At 42.2% G+C, this 15,277-nt stretch overlaps 1 protein-coding gene across 1 annotated transcript in view; it reads right to left on the bottom strand.

The window, feature by feature from the left end:
• Positions 1-15,277, bottom strand: part of LOC147711622 (beta-microseminoprotein-like) — a 117,941-nt gene that overhangs the window by 67,094 nt on the left and 35,570 nt on the right. Inside the window, exon 3 of the mRNA XM_086922296.1 lies at positions 13,798-13,900. Within this exon, the coding sequence (XP_086778422.1) occupies positions 13,798-13,900 (103 nt within the window). The remainder of the gene's footprint in view (positions 1-13,797; positions 13,901-15,277) is intronic.

Genomic DNA, 15,277 nt, shown 5'->3' with positions numbered 1-15,277 from the left:
TTTGAATATACACCAGGTTAGTGTATTGTAGGCAAAGGTGTAGCTAGCATTGCAGCAGTGGAGAAAGGAAACTGTAAAATGCCTTTGTACTCTTCGGCAGACAAGTGCTTTGCTGCATTCACTGGACTACTTGTGGGCACACACAGTGGCAGATCGTGCATTTTTGTGTAAATTAGATGAGTAGAATTGGACAAAACTTGTTCAGGTTTTCATCCTCGGTGTGTTTCAGAAAATGAAGTTCATTTTGGTGCATTTGTAAGTACTTTGAGCCCATAACATTAGTCCAACTTTTGTAGGATTTAAAAAATAAAAAAAGTGGAAACAAAGCATTTTTTTAAGCTAACCAGTTCTAATGCAGTTTGTAAAATGTTTCTATTCGTGACCCAGGAGTTCTGGATGGAGGCACAAGAAGGCTCATGCAGAAAAATTATATTGGCAGCAGGAGTAGACACCTTGCAATTTGTGTGCAGCTGCACCATTACCTATGCATTTTTGGGAGCACTAAAAATGTCCTACACTTCTGTCTTGTTAGAGGGGGGGCTAGCTATTATCCTAGATGACAATCCGCAAATGAATGCGTTCCCCGAACGTGCATACCGACAGCAGTATTTATTAATGATTGGTTTAAAAATGGTATCCAGGACAATGGCACTCAAGGGTATATATAGCGTTGCTATCGATAGATACCCTGAATTTGAAGACATCCCAGCCATAAAGTAATCCTTCACTGGAACCGCAACAACATTATAAAGCTTTTTGCGCTCCCAGCTAAAAACTCAGCCCATTCTCATATCCTTGGAGAAGCTCCTAAAGACGCGCCTCATACCTACAACGGAATTAAACTATTCCTCCGAAGAGCGTAGATGCACCCTTTCTACCTTATGTGAATCACTTGCTTGGCTGTTCCACCATCTGTTTTAACAGTTTCTGTACTTTGTTATTTTTCCTTGACAAACGCACTAATACTGCTTGGTGAAGTTGCACTATTGAAAATTGTTTAAAAACCTGGTGTGTCCATGAGGGTTAGTTTAGCACGGTTCTAGGAGGACTGTGTTGTAAATAGGATGGTGATAGATGACAGGATACTTCTAGTTGATCACATGTAGATTTATTGTAGGACACAGCTGAGTAGAAAACCTCGCCAGCTGACCAGACCATCAACTGACACTGGTAGAACACACTGGTACAGGTTAGAACACACACAGGTATACAGGAAGGCTGAGAAGGTGAAAACACTAAGGAAGGACTAAAGACTACAGTCAGCCATATTACAAAAGAATCAATGTACAACACATCTCTCTCCTTACAGAAAAGAAATGAAACGAACATAAAAATAAAGCTTGATGCATGGGAGACAACAACAATAATAATAACAACAGAAAGGAGGTCTAAGACGACTTGAACTAATTTCTTAGTTCATGAAGGCAAAAGAGCATATTGGGGCACAGAGTGTAAAAGTGAAGTGTGAGGTGAGACACAACACTTAAAACAACTAATAGGCATCACAAATACCTACTCCCCTTAGACAGACAAAACAGGAAAAAAGATAGTGCACACCCTCCAAACTGTCTTTGACCAGCAAAACAGGAAGAGACAGTCCACTCTCTCAAAATCTGTTTCCGTCCACCAACACTTTACGCTCTGAGTTGAAGATAGAGAGTTCAACATACGCCTTCACACTTTATAGATACCACATTCTTACATAAACTTAGAAGATTCCAAACGTAGGTACTCCTGAAGAATACAAAGAGTAGTATCACAAGCAATGTAAAGAAATTCATTTTCCTTCTTGAAGCTTTCACTTCAAAAGATGGATTCGTCCATCCTTACTGTAAATCTTGGAACCCTTGTCCCAAATACGGGCTTTCCGACTTTGTGTTCGTTGTGGACTTCATGTCCAAACTCTGACCTAGGACCACAGTTCCTGTAGTGGACTTTCTGTCCAGACACTCACTTGGGACCTTTGTCCCCGTTGTGGACTTACCGTCCAGAGTCACACCTGGATCCTCTGTCCCCATTGTGAACTCACAGTCCCGAGTCTCACCTGGAACCTCGGTCCCCGTTGTGGACTTACCGTCCAGAGTCTCACGTGGGACTGCTGTCCCCGTAATGAACCTATCGCCGAGACTCTCACCTGGGACCACTGTCCCCATTATGGACTTACCGTCCAGGGACTCACATGGGACCAGGACCTTTGTCCCCGTTGTGAACTTACTATCCAGAGTCTCACTTAGGACCACTGTCCCCGATGTGTACCTTCCGTCGAGACTCTCACCTGGGACCTCTGTCCCGGTTATGAACACTTTGTCCATCTTGCAAACTTGACTCCACTTGCATGACCATTGTCCATGCTCTGTTTTTGTTTTTAGGCTCTTTGACCAGCTTCTAATTGATCCTCTGAACAGCCTCTGCTCCTTAACTGATTTGTGCTTCTCTTTCTTGTTTCTGGACGCACTGTACTTTTTAAATTTACTTCTGTCACACTTGGCTTCTTTGCCCCAGTTATGTACCCTGGTAACAATCTGCACATTGAAGTTTAACTAATTATAATTGCCAGTTGGTAGTAAACAGCATAGGCAAAATGATCAAAATAATAGTGGCTTCACGAAACACAGTACATTTTCCTATGCTTGCTCACTGACACGTTTCTTATATTCTGCCAAAATATTAATAAACACAGAAAATAACCACTAGATGGCACTGTTGTTAAAGAGTTCACTGGAAAACAGCTCTTTGACTCCTGAATGGAATACACTCTGAAATCTATATTCCTACATACAGCGTGAAACCGCCAATCCCTCTTTCTCCATATGTTTATGATTTCCGGCAGGCATCATTCTGAAACAAAACACACGCGGAATCCTTTCACTTCTCTCACCGTCTGATCATAGGTCAGTCAGCGCGTGAATGTTCTCTACATTAAACCTTTTGTTGAAGACAGGCTTGATTTTTTAAGAGGCTTAACACTCGTGGTGAGTTAATGCAGCTCTAGACACCGCCCTTAGAGAGAGTTGCGTTGAGATCAGGAAACCATGTTGTCATGGAAACAAAACAAAAAAAACACGGAGAGTGTTATTACAAAATGGATACTTGACGCTGCGCAGTGACGTTTCACGCTGCACGGCTTTCAGGATGATGCACCCAGGCTTAACACTGGACACAGAACAACACTTTGGAACAGACTGCTACTCCGCTGAGTCCCACAGAGACTCTAATGCGTCATCAGTAGTAAAACTGCCATGGTGAAGATCGGATCAACCAGGAGGGAAAATAACGGTATTAACAAGCACTAAAGACTCACAGTAGATGAACTTGAACTTGTTTCTGCCGTTCGTGACTCTAAATGATTCATTTCATTTACTGATTAATGATCATGTGTCCACCTGATTCAGGAGCAGCAGCAAATAGCCCAATCAGAGTTGATAGGGATGGGCGCGCATTGAGGCGGACCTCAACCTCGAAATTAAGCTGTAGTTTGCTTCTGGGATCTCCCAGGGCCATCTGTAGTGACTAATTAAATGTTCTGCACATTGCGGGGATGAGCGAGTTAAAACACGAATTCCTGCTTTTATTGATGACCTCGTTACACACAAAGACACTGGCAGGTCAGAAAGGCACCAATGATATCCCTAGCAATTATCAGCACTTCGCTATTAACAAATGAAAGGCAGAGAATCTACAAGCATGACGTGTGTGATGCACACGTCATGCTTGTAGACTCACTGCCCTTCATTTGTTGATAGGGCACAGCTGCAGGGCAGTTGAGTGCCTTTGTTAAAGTAATCGTGTTAATTGCAGTACATGGCGGGCGCAGTGATTAACATGATTACTTTAACAAAGGCACTCAATCCGACCGTTTTCGTGTCTCACACATTTTAAAAGCGACGGCGTCACTGTCCACAGTTGCCTGTGAGCGCTTTGTATTTTAAGGTGCGCGCTCCAGGAGATATAGGTGCACGCCAGCGCACGCACGCACATTAGTGGGAACAGTGGTTGGCAGTATCGAAGGCTGTACTAAGGTCCAAGAGGATGGCAGCTGTGGAGCCTCTGGCGTTAAGACTCTTTTAAGACTCTTCACCATCTGCTAAAAGATCAGTTTCTGTTCCTTGACACTGGCAAAAGCCAGTTTGCAAAGGGTGAAAAAGGTTGTGGGATTGCAAAAATATGGAGAGCGCTGAATTACCGTGTTTCTCCGCTATTTTACTGATCCCTGGGAGAAGCGAGATGGGACGATAGTTACCTAGAAGGTCCTGGTCAAGACTTGTTTTTTTTAAAAGAGACTTTACCATCGCTCTTTTCCACGGAGGGGGGACCACTCCAGTGGAAATGGAGGCATTGATAAAATCCAAAATGATCGGGGACCCGCTCCAGATGCTTGCTTCAGGATATTAAGTGGAGCTGGGTCTCTAGGTGACCCGCTCTTCACGAGTGCCCAGATAGTATAGAGTGACTCACAGTCCATCAGGGGAAATGCCTCCAAGGAGTGTTCCCTGCTATGCGGACCAATATCATCTGAATGGGAATTGTTGTGAGTGTCTATAGAAGGAAATGACGAGTAGATAGTTTGAATTTTGTCATAAAAGTAATTTCAGCATCGACCAGTGTCATCAGGTACATCTGGGGGTAAGAGGGCCTTAAGCAGTTTTTTCCCAAGGCGAACAATTTAGCGAGGGGAGTTAGCTGCCAATGAAATTCTTTCCTCATAATATGAGGCCTGGGACAACTTAATTTCTGCCTTATATGTTTTTATGGCCTTGCTGTATTCCGATTTCTTATTTGAAGAGAAATTCTTTTTCCAAGCTCTTTCCAGTTTCTTGCAGATCTGTTTTCGTTCCCGGAGCTTGGGGGAATAGCCAAGCCATTCTGTTGGACCCTACTTTCATCTGGGTCATTTTCTTCAGGAGAACTGGTACACAGACAAAATATCGAGTTTTAAATTTCGATATACAATTATATCGAAGTTTAAATATCGATGGGACATAATATAGAAGGTAAGTAATATCGACAGTCTTAATATCGATATTAGTATGATATTAGTAATTTCGATGTTTTAAATATCGATGTCAATAATATCGAAATAAATAATTTCGATGTTACTAATATCGATTTTTAAATACATTTTGTGTATATAATATTGTATTTATTATGTTTTATTATTTATTTTTAATGTAATTTAATTAAATATTGTATTTAGTACTGTAGCGGGTTGTGGGTTTATAGGGGAATAGGGTGGGAAGTAATTTAATTATGTTAAATTAATTATTAATTAGTAGGAATTATTAATTAATTAATTGAGAATTAATTTTTTACTAATTTTAATTAATTGATTAATTGATAAATATGTTCTGTAGTGGGTTATGGGTTTATAGGGGAATAGGGTGGGAAGTAATTTAATTATGTTAAATTAATTATTAATTAGTAGGAATTATTAATTAATTAATTGAGAATTATTTGTAAATAATTTTAATTAATTGATTAATTGATAATTATGTTTTGTAGCGGGTTATGGGTTTATAGGGGAATAGGGTTGGAAGTAATGTAATACTGTTTAAATAATTATTAATTAGTAGGAATCATACATTAATTAAAAATAATTGGTAATTATATTTAATTATTTTGGTAATTATTTTTAATTAATTGATAAATATGTTCTGTAGCGGGTTATGGGTTTATAGGGGAAAAGGGTGGGAAGTAATTTCATTATGTAGAATTAATTATTAATTAGTAGGAAGCATACATTTATTTTTATTAATTGGTAAATAAATTTAATTAACTGGTAATTAATTTTAAATAATTAATTAATTGATAGATGTAATTTATAAGTATGTAATTTAAACCCCTACGCTATCCAACACTTTCCCTACTGTTGCACTCTCTGGAGTGGAAATAGTAATTTTTACCCCTATGCTATCCAACACTTTCCCTACTGTTGCACTCTCTGGAGTTGGAATAGTAATTGTTACCCCTACGCTATCCAACACTTTCCCTACTGTTGCACTCTCTGGAGTGGGAATAGTAATTTTTACCCCTATGCTAGCCAACACTTTCCCTACTGTTGCACTCTCTGGAGTTGGAATAGTAATTGTTACCCTGACGCTATCCAACACTTTCCCTACTGTTGCACTCTCTGGAGTGGGAATAGTAATTTTTACCCCTACGCTATCCAAAACTTTCCCTACTGTTGCACTCTCTGGAGTAGGAATAGTAATAGATACCCCTACGCTAGCCAACACTTTCCCTACTGTTGCACTCTCTTGAGTTGGAATAGTAATTTTTAACCCTACGCTATCCAACAATTTCCCTACTGTTGCACTCTCTGGAGTGGGAATAGTAATTGGTACTGCTACGCTATCCAACACTTTCCCTACTGTCGCACTCTCTGGAGTGGGAATAGTAATGTTTACTCATACGCTATCTAAAATGTATTTAGCTTTTTTATTAGTATTATGTTGTTATTAATTGTTATTTATGTGAATATTTTATGTAAATAAATGTATTCGTATTTTTATTACATTTTTATTTGTTTTTAAGTTATGACAATAATTAATTTAGAGTAATTATTAATGAAAAATATATGATGTATTATATATTTATTAATATTAATTTGTATTACATTATGTATTAATTTTAAATATTATAGTACATTTTTAAATATGTTTATTACATTTATAAGTATTGTTTTGTTAATATTACATTTTTATTATATTTAAAAAAACGATATTTGACAAAAAACGATATTTTTGTCATTCTATATTTTATTTTCGATATATTTGTACTTACCTTGTTAGGGATAGGATTCCTATATTTTTGACTTCGATATTTTTGTTCCGATATTTTTGTATATCGATATTTTTGTTTTTGATATTTTGTCAGACATTTGGAGAACCCGATCTAAAGTGTTCTCAATCCAGTTTTTAAATTTTTCATTAGCGACAATTAGGTCGAAATCAGGGATTGGCATGGCATTTTCTAACTCCGATATCCACTGTTCTGAATGAAGTTTAGGCCAAAGACGGAACATAGTTCTTATTGGCCTGGTAAAAGGGACAGCACAGGTGGGGGTCCAGGAGAAAGGGATCAAAAAATGATCAGACCAGGGAATTGATTCCGTTCCTGTTAATTCCTCCAGATTGGAGAATATAGGATCTAGAAGGTGGCCCTTTGTGTGGGTCGCATGGATGACCTTCTGTTTGAACTGGAACGCAGAAAGATCCTTGATTATCTCTACTGCGGCCTTGTGCGAGGGATCATCGAAAAGCAGGTTAAAATCACCTAGTAATGTAAAATTAGTGGGGTACTGGCAATATTAGCAGCCATTTACAAAATGTACCCGTTTACCCATGCACCCATTGTCAGGCATGGGGAATGTACCCATTGCCCCATGCCTGACAGGGTGAGAGTGGGTGCAAATCCTATCAAGAAAAGAAAGTTCACAAAATCTGGTAGAGGACCACGAGAAGTGCAGCAGCTGGGGGGACTTTTATAAATGATGGCGATCCCGCCACCTTAGCCAATAGTCCGGTCTATCCTCTGAGTTAGATAGCCGGGGGGAGGGTTTGAACAATATTGGGATCAGACCCTGAGCTAAGCCAAGTATCTGTCAGAAACAAGACGTCTGGGCGTTCTTCCTCTATCAGAATGAAGATCTTCCCCGCATGCTTGGGCCGAGATCTACAATTCAGCTGAAACATTTTATAAGGCTTCAAGATGGGCTGAATGCTTTGAGGGAGCGATGACAGTCTAAATGGACAGTGCGTGCATCCGGAATCCAAACTACCAGGAACAATAGAGTGAGCGCAAATCACCTTTATGGCTACGTTTAGCTGTCGAAGCAGCTCAGCATTATTATTATGAAAGCCATTTGTAGGAAGAGATGCAGGGGTCATCCGGGCCTTAAGTAGCCCGAACAAGGGTCCAGCCACTAGAAAGCTGACCCAAAATGGCTGCCCAAAAAGTGCTAGTGCTGTGACTAGGTAAAAAAATACCAGACAGCCGGTCTGTCACCTGAGTTCATAGGTTGAAATGCGCTAACCAAAAGCAAGTGGGGCAGAGGGCAGGAGGGCACCAAAAGCGAGTGGGGCAGAGGACAGGAGGGCACCAAAAGCGAGTGGGGCAGAGGGCAGGAGGGCACCAAAAGCGAGTGGGACAGAGGGCAGGAGGGCACCAAAAGCGAGTGGGGCAGAGGGCAGAAAGGCACCAAAAGCGAGTGGGGCAGAGGGCAGGAGGGCACCAAAAGCGAGTGGGGCAGAGGGCAGGAGGGCACCAAAATCGAGTGGGGCAGAGGGCAGGAGGGCACCAAAAGTGAGTGGGACAGAGGGCAGGAGGGCACCAAAAGCGAGTGGGGCAGAGGGCAGGAGGGCACCAAAAACGAGTGGCATTGGGCACCGCAGACACGCGAGGTTCGGTTCCTGGCGCACATAGCCATGGTTGCAGCGCACAGAGACCCTCCACTGCCGCACACAGAGGGAAATAATTAGAGGGAACATTGGCGCTGACCCAAAATGGCTGCCCAAAAAGCATCCGGAATCCAAACTACCAGGAACAATGGAGTAAGCGCAATTCACCTTTATGGCTATGTTTAGCTGTCGAAGCAGCTCAGCATTATTATAATGAAAGCCATTTGTAGGAAGAGATGCAGGGGTCATCCGGGCCTTAAGTAGCCCGAACAAAGGTCCAGCCGATTGAGAGCTGACCCAAAATGGCTGCCCAAAAAAGGCTAGTGCTATGACTAGGTAAAAAAATACCAGATAGCCCCCTGAGCTTTAACACAGCTCGCAACAATGAAACAGTAATTTTTAAAACTGGTTCCCCCACAATCCAGATTTGGTTCTCAAGTATGCCCTCCGTGTCTAGTGATGCACGTGAGACCTCGGTTTTAGCCGCTGCGCGGTCGTGTCATCCGGGCCTTAAGTAGTCCCTAACAAGAGTCCAGCCATTAGAAACCCTGACCCAAAATGGCTGCCCAAAAAGTGCAAGTGCTATGAATGTAGGTTAAAAATACAGGATAGCGGCCTAAGCTTTAACAAAGCTCGCAAAAAATAAAACATTCATTTTTAAAACTGGTTCCCCCGCAATTCTGATTTGATTCTCAACTAAGCCCTCTTTGTCTAGTAATGCACGTGAGACCTCAGTTTTAGCAGTTGAGCGGTCTGGTCATCCGGGCCTTAAGTAGCCCCGAACAACGGTCCAGCCACAAGACCACTGACCCAAAATAGCTGCCCAAAAAGTGCAAGTGCTATGAATGTAGGTTAAAAATACGAGATAGCCCCTGAACTTTAACACGGCTCGCCACAATACAAAAGTAATTTTTAAAAGTAGTTCCCCCACAATTCAGATTCGGGTCTCAAGTAAGCCCTCCTTGTCTAGTGATGCACTTGAGACCTCGGTTTAGCCGCTGCGCAGTCGCGTCATCCGGGCCTTAAGTCGCCCCGAACAAGGGTCCAGCCACTAGAGCGCTGACCAAAAATAGCTGTCAAAAAAGTGCAAGTGCTATGAATGTAGGTTAAAAATACGAGATAGCCCCCTGAGTTTTAACACAGCTTGCAACAAAAAAACAGTAATTTTTTAAACTGGTTTCCCCACAATTCAGATTGGGTTCTCAAGTAAGCCCTCTTTGTCTAGTGATGCACGTAAAACCTCGGTTTTAGCCGCTGCTTGGTCGCGCATCCGGACCTTAAGAAGCCCCGAACAAGGGTCTAGCCACTAGAGAGCTGACCCAAAATGGCTGTCCAAAAAGTGCAAGTGCTATGAATGTAGGTTAAAAATATGAGATAGCCCACTGAGCTTTAACACAGCTCACAACAATAAAACAGTCATTTTTAAAACTGGTTCCCCCACAATTCTGATTAGATTCTCAACTAAGCCCTCTTTGTCTAGTGATGCATGTGAGACCTCAGTTCTAGCCGCTGCGCGGTCGCGTCATCCGGGCCTTAAGAAGCCCCAAAAAACGGTCCAGCCACTACACCGTTGACCCAAAATAGCTGCCCAAAAAGTGCAAGTGCTATGAATGTAGGTTAAAAATACGAGATAGCCCCTGAACTTTAACACAGCTCGCCACAATACAACAGTAATTTTTAAAAGTAGTTCCCCCACAATTCAGATTCGAGTCTCAAGTAAGCCCTCCTTGTCTAGTGATGCACTTGAGACCTCGGTTTAGCCGCTGCGCGGTCGCATCATCTGGGCCTTAGGTAGCCCCGAACAAGGGTCCAGCCACTAGAGCGCTGACCAAAAATAGCTGTCAAAAAAGTGCAAGTGCTATGAATGTAGGTTAAAAATACGAGATAGCCCCTGAGTTTTAACAAAGCTTGCAACGAAAAAAACAGTAATTTTTAAAACTGGTTTCCCCACAATTCAGATTTGGTTCTCAAGTAAGCCCTCTTTGTCTAGTGATGCACGTAAAACCTCGCTTTTAGCCGCTGCTCGGTCGCGCATCCGGGCCTTAAGAAGCCCCGAACAAGGGTCTAGCCACTAGAGAGCCCTACCCAAAATGGCTGCCCAAAAAGTGCAAGTGCTATGAATGTAGGTTAAAAATACGAGATAGCCCAGTGAGCTTTTAAACAGCTCGCAACAATAAAAGAGTAATTTTTAAAACTGGTTCCCTCACAAATCAGATTCGGTTCTCAAGTATGCCCTCCTTGTCATATAATGCACAAGAGACCTCGGTTTTTATCCCCTGCCCAGTCAGGCGTCCGGGCCTTAAGTAGCCCCGAACAATGATCCAGCCACTAGAGCGCTGACCCAAAATGGCTGCCCAAGAAGTTCAAGTGCTATGAATGTAGGTTAAAAATACAGGATAGCGGCCTAAGCTCTAACAAAGCTCGCAAAAAATAAAACAGTAATTTTTAAAACTGGTTCTCCCACAATTCTGATTTGATTCTCAACTAAGCCCTCTTTGTCTAGTGATGCACGTGAGACCTCAGTTTTACCAACTGCGCGGTCGCTTCATCTGGGCCTTAAGTGGCTGCGAACAAGGGTCGAGCCACTACAGCACTGACCCAAAATGGCTGCCCAAAAAGTGCAAGCGCTATGAATGTAGGTTAAACATACGAGATAGCCCCCTGAGCTTTAACACAGCTCGCAACAATAAAACTGTAATTTATAAAACTGGTCCCCCAACATTTCAGATTCGGTTCTCAAGTAAGCTCTCTTTGTCTAGTGATGCACGTGAGACCTTGGTTTAGCCCCTGCGCGGTCGCGTCATCCGGGCCTTAAGTAGCCCCGAACAAGGGTCCAGCCACTAGAGCGCTGACCAAAAATAGCTGTCAAAAAAGTGCAAGTGCTATGAATGTAGGTTAAAAATACGAGATAGGCCCCTGAGTTTTAACACAGCTTGCAACAATAAAACAGTAATTTTTAAAAATGGTTACCCCAAAATTCAGATTTGGTTCTCAAGTAAGACCTCTTTGTCTAGTGATGCACATAAAACCTCGGTTTTAGCTGATGCTCGGTCGCGCATCCGGCCTTAAGTAGCCCCGAAAAATGGTTCAACCACTAGAGCGCTGACCCAAAATGGCTGCCCAAGAAGTGTAAGTGCTATGAATGTAGGTTAAAAATACAATATAGCGGCCTGAGCTTTAACACAGCTCGCAACAATAAAACAGTCATCTTTTAAACTGGTTCCCCCACAATTCAGATTTGATTCTCAACTAAGCCCTCTTTGTCTAGTGATGCACGTGAGACCTCAGTTTTAGCCGCTACACGGTTGCTGATCCGGGCCTTAAGTAGCCCAGAACAATGGTCCAACCACAAGACCACTGACCCAAAATAGCTGCCCAAAAAGTGCAAGTGCAATGAATATAGGTTAAAATACGAGATAGCCCCCTGAGCTTTAACACAGCTCGCCACAATACAACAGTAATTTTTAAAAGTGGTTCCCCCACAATTCAAATTCGGGTCTCAAGCAAGCCCTCCGTGTCTAATGATGCATGTGAGACCTCGGTTTTAGCCGCTGTGCGGTCGCTTCATCCGGGCCTTAAGTAGCCGCGAACAAGGATCCAGCCACTAGATCGCTGACCCAAAATGGCTGCCCAAAAAGTACAAGCACTATGAATGTAGGTTAAAAATACAAGATAGCCCCCTGAGCTTTAACATAGCTCGTAGCAATAAAACAGTGATTTTTAAAACTGGTTCCCCCACAATTCAGATTCGGTTCTCAAGTAAGCCCACTTTGTTTAGTGATGCACATAAGATCTCGGTTTTAACCGCTGCGCCGTAGCGTCATCCGGGCCTTAAGTAGCCCCAAACAAGGGTCTAGCCACTAGAGTGCTGACCCAATACAACATTAAAACAGTCATTTTTAAAACTGGTTCCCCCACAATTCAGATTCGGTTCTCAAGTTCTTCATTGGCTTCTTCCTGGTTTTCAAGAGATTACCTTTAAACTAACCCTACTGACTGCACAATGTTTCCAAAATTATATCTCCTCTCTCTTTCCGAGATATGTTCTTTCCTAAGCCTGGTGCCCCTCTACTGCTTAACCTCCGTCAGTTCCCTGGTTTGGCGGAACCGAGCTGATGGGCAATCCTTTCCTTTGATCATGGTGAGGGCCTGGAATGTCCTTCCTCCCTCCATCCTCCCTGAGCCACAATGCCTTAACCCTTTGGCCGCGGCGGTAATTCCGCCGCGGCGCTGGGGTTGAGGGTGGCGCTGTGCTTGTGATGGAATGGTTCAGTCACGGCCCCACCTGCTCAATAGAACGCACCGCGTAGGCGCGAAATCAGTGCAGCGCAGGCGCGGCGGCCGGGCCGTGACGGAACCATTCCGTCACCAGCACAGCACCACCGTTGCTCGTGACGGAATGGTTCCGTCACGAGCATGCAAGAATGCATTCCGTAGAATGTTAAGAATACATCTGTTTCACTAGTCTTTTTTCTGATTCCTTTTTCTCTTACATTATTAGCACCAGGACACCTTCGGGTGATCACGCGCTACAATTGAGATAACATAACACAACACAACATAACATAACATGCATTAGCCTTTCGTCATCTGACATTTCTAGGCTATAGATTCTCTGTTCAGAGGTAATCAGGAGCAGACATCTTACTCTTCAGGTCATCTCAATCTTTAAGCATCCATGCAAGAAGACTGATGAACGTGTTCCTCATTTAATGTAATAAACGTTCTCCTACAGTTTCAGAAAAACACATTCTTAAAAAAAAAAATCTATTGTGGGAACTCTGATTTCTGGTTTCTTTGTTCCCATCAATTCCACACAAAACAGTGCTCTTCAAATTTTCTAAGATAATGTTATTGTGAACGCCCAGAATGACCAATTTGTTTTCACAAAATTCCTTAAAAACAGGCAGCTTTGTAAATCAAACATCACTATTATGTTTACGTATCCCTTATAAAATTACACTAAATTATGACTGCAAACATGATATTTGCAGCCTGGCCTCCCCAAAGTGTAAAAATTCGTATCCACAATGTGATCCGACACGGTGGAGAGACCTTACCTTGCCCATTATTCCCACAACCCCCCACGCCGTGCCACTTGAGACCTACTCTTAGCCAGTTCATGAGTGACACAAAATGTTACTAAAGGCCCGTCATAGAGTGCCTTACTGCCATTCGCCTTTTTACCTAACAACACATCACTGTTTTTACTTTTTAGCATGATGTTGAAAACTGCTTGCTGCCCCGCTTACGACAATTCCGGCCCCCCGGGGGGATTCATCGAGAGCAGCGCACGAGAAAAAGCACTAGAAGCAGCGACAGGATTCCTTCAGGACACCATGAAATAAATGCATACATTTTACTCCGCATTATTTGATTTCTTGTTTTTCATAACACTTACAGGGAACAGCATTCTATGCCTGATGTGGAACAGTGGCAACTCATGCATTTCTTCGTTCTAGTTATTGAACCGAATGGACGCAACTTGCAATCTATGATGCAGCCTAGAAAACAAAGCAGGAATCAATATTCAGTCATTTTTGCCATTCCAGTTCGTTTATAGCCTGTTCTCTGATTTTGTCTGCTATGGTGCACTAGCATTCATACGCATTTTGATTGTCTCGGCATGCTTTTAATGGCATTCTGTTATTTTCTGGCATTCATGTGTTTTCGTGACATTTGCTAAACAATTCTTGATATGGAACAACATTCATAAACCAGATCTTCTTCCACTGTTCATTTCAAGCAGCTGTTGCTAATGTGCACCTCAGTGACACAAAGAGAAGGTATAGAACATTTGGTTGAATGCAGATACATCTCAGCAACTGGAGATAGTGGGCACTCTGTGCAAAATGTACATCACACTGAAGTCATTTTGTGTATATCAGTAAATTTGCATTACTCTTGCAACACCAACAAATCTCGAAATTATGCTATTACGCCACATCATGTAATTAAGAGCTGTTGCGAGCAGAACTTTACAGAAAGTGCACAGGAACAAGGTGAACACTCAATGCAGTAGGTTGCTTTTTGCCGCACTTGTGTCCCTTGCGCTTTTTTTTAGGGCAAATCACGTCTTTGTGTCCTGAATTGATACAAAGCCTAAGTGAATCCTACCTGGCTTATTGGTACCAACCATTAATAAAAATGGGTGACCCAGAAACAGTCAAAGGACCTGGGTATCAATTAGTATAGACAACAATGGTCCTTGACATTGATTCTAAATTCTAGTTATTTTAAATTAATACCATAAGTATTACTCCTCGTTTGAATGCATCCTGCAATAGAAAACAAAAAGAAAACAGGGGAAAAGAACAACAACAGCCCAATGTACTCGTAGATAATTCAATCACAATGACCGCATGTGTGATTATAGCAGATCAAAACAGTTTTAATCTTCATTTAAGCACATATTTTTCATTGATATATATACACAAATTTATATTTATAATGAGGGGGTTACTGCCAAGTGGCGTGCAAGAGAAGTGATGAGGTAAGTGTTCATGTGGAAAAAGGGACCAAGAAGGTCTAGAAAAATGGTGAAGAAAGGGAATGATCACTTTGATCAAATGATAACTCTAAGGTTAAACAATCCTTAGTGACTGTAGCGGGCCTGTGACACAACAGAACTATGAATATTTTGGGGCAGGCCCGCTACAGTCACTAAGGATTGCGAAACTGAGGGGATACTGCTGTACTATCTTCATAGTAGTAACCTTTGAACCCGGCTTGCCTTTGCTGGACTCGGGAGATTGAATCGCACGCTGCCGAATATTTAGGACAGGAGTCAAACTTTAAAAGAATGGTAAGCACATTGGGAAGGCACTCGAGATTAAGTCAATAACGAGATACAATCTCAAGTCCACATACATATTCCTCTC

The sequence above is a fragment of the Lissotriton vulgaris genome, chromosome 5 (genome assembly GCF_964263255.1).
Source record: "Lissotriton vulgaris chromosome 5, aLisVul1.2, whole genome shotgun sequence".
In the NCBI taxonomy this organism is placed as follows: domain Eukaryota; kingdom Metazoa; phylum Chordata; class Amphibia; order Caudata; family Salamandridae; genus Lissotriton; species Lissotriton vulgaris.
Note: the sequence above shows the minus strand (reverse complement) of the source record. Positions and strands in the feature narration are given on the sequence as shown.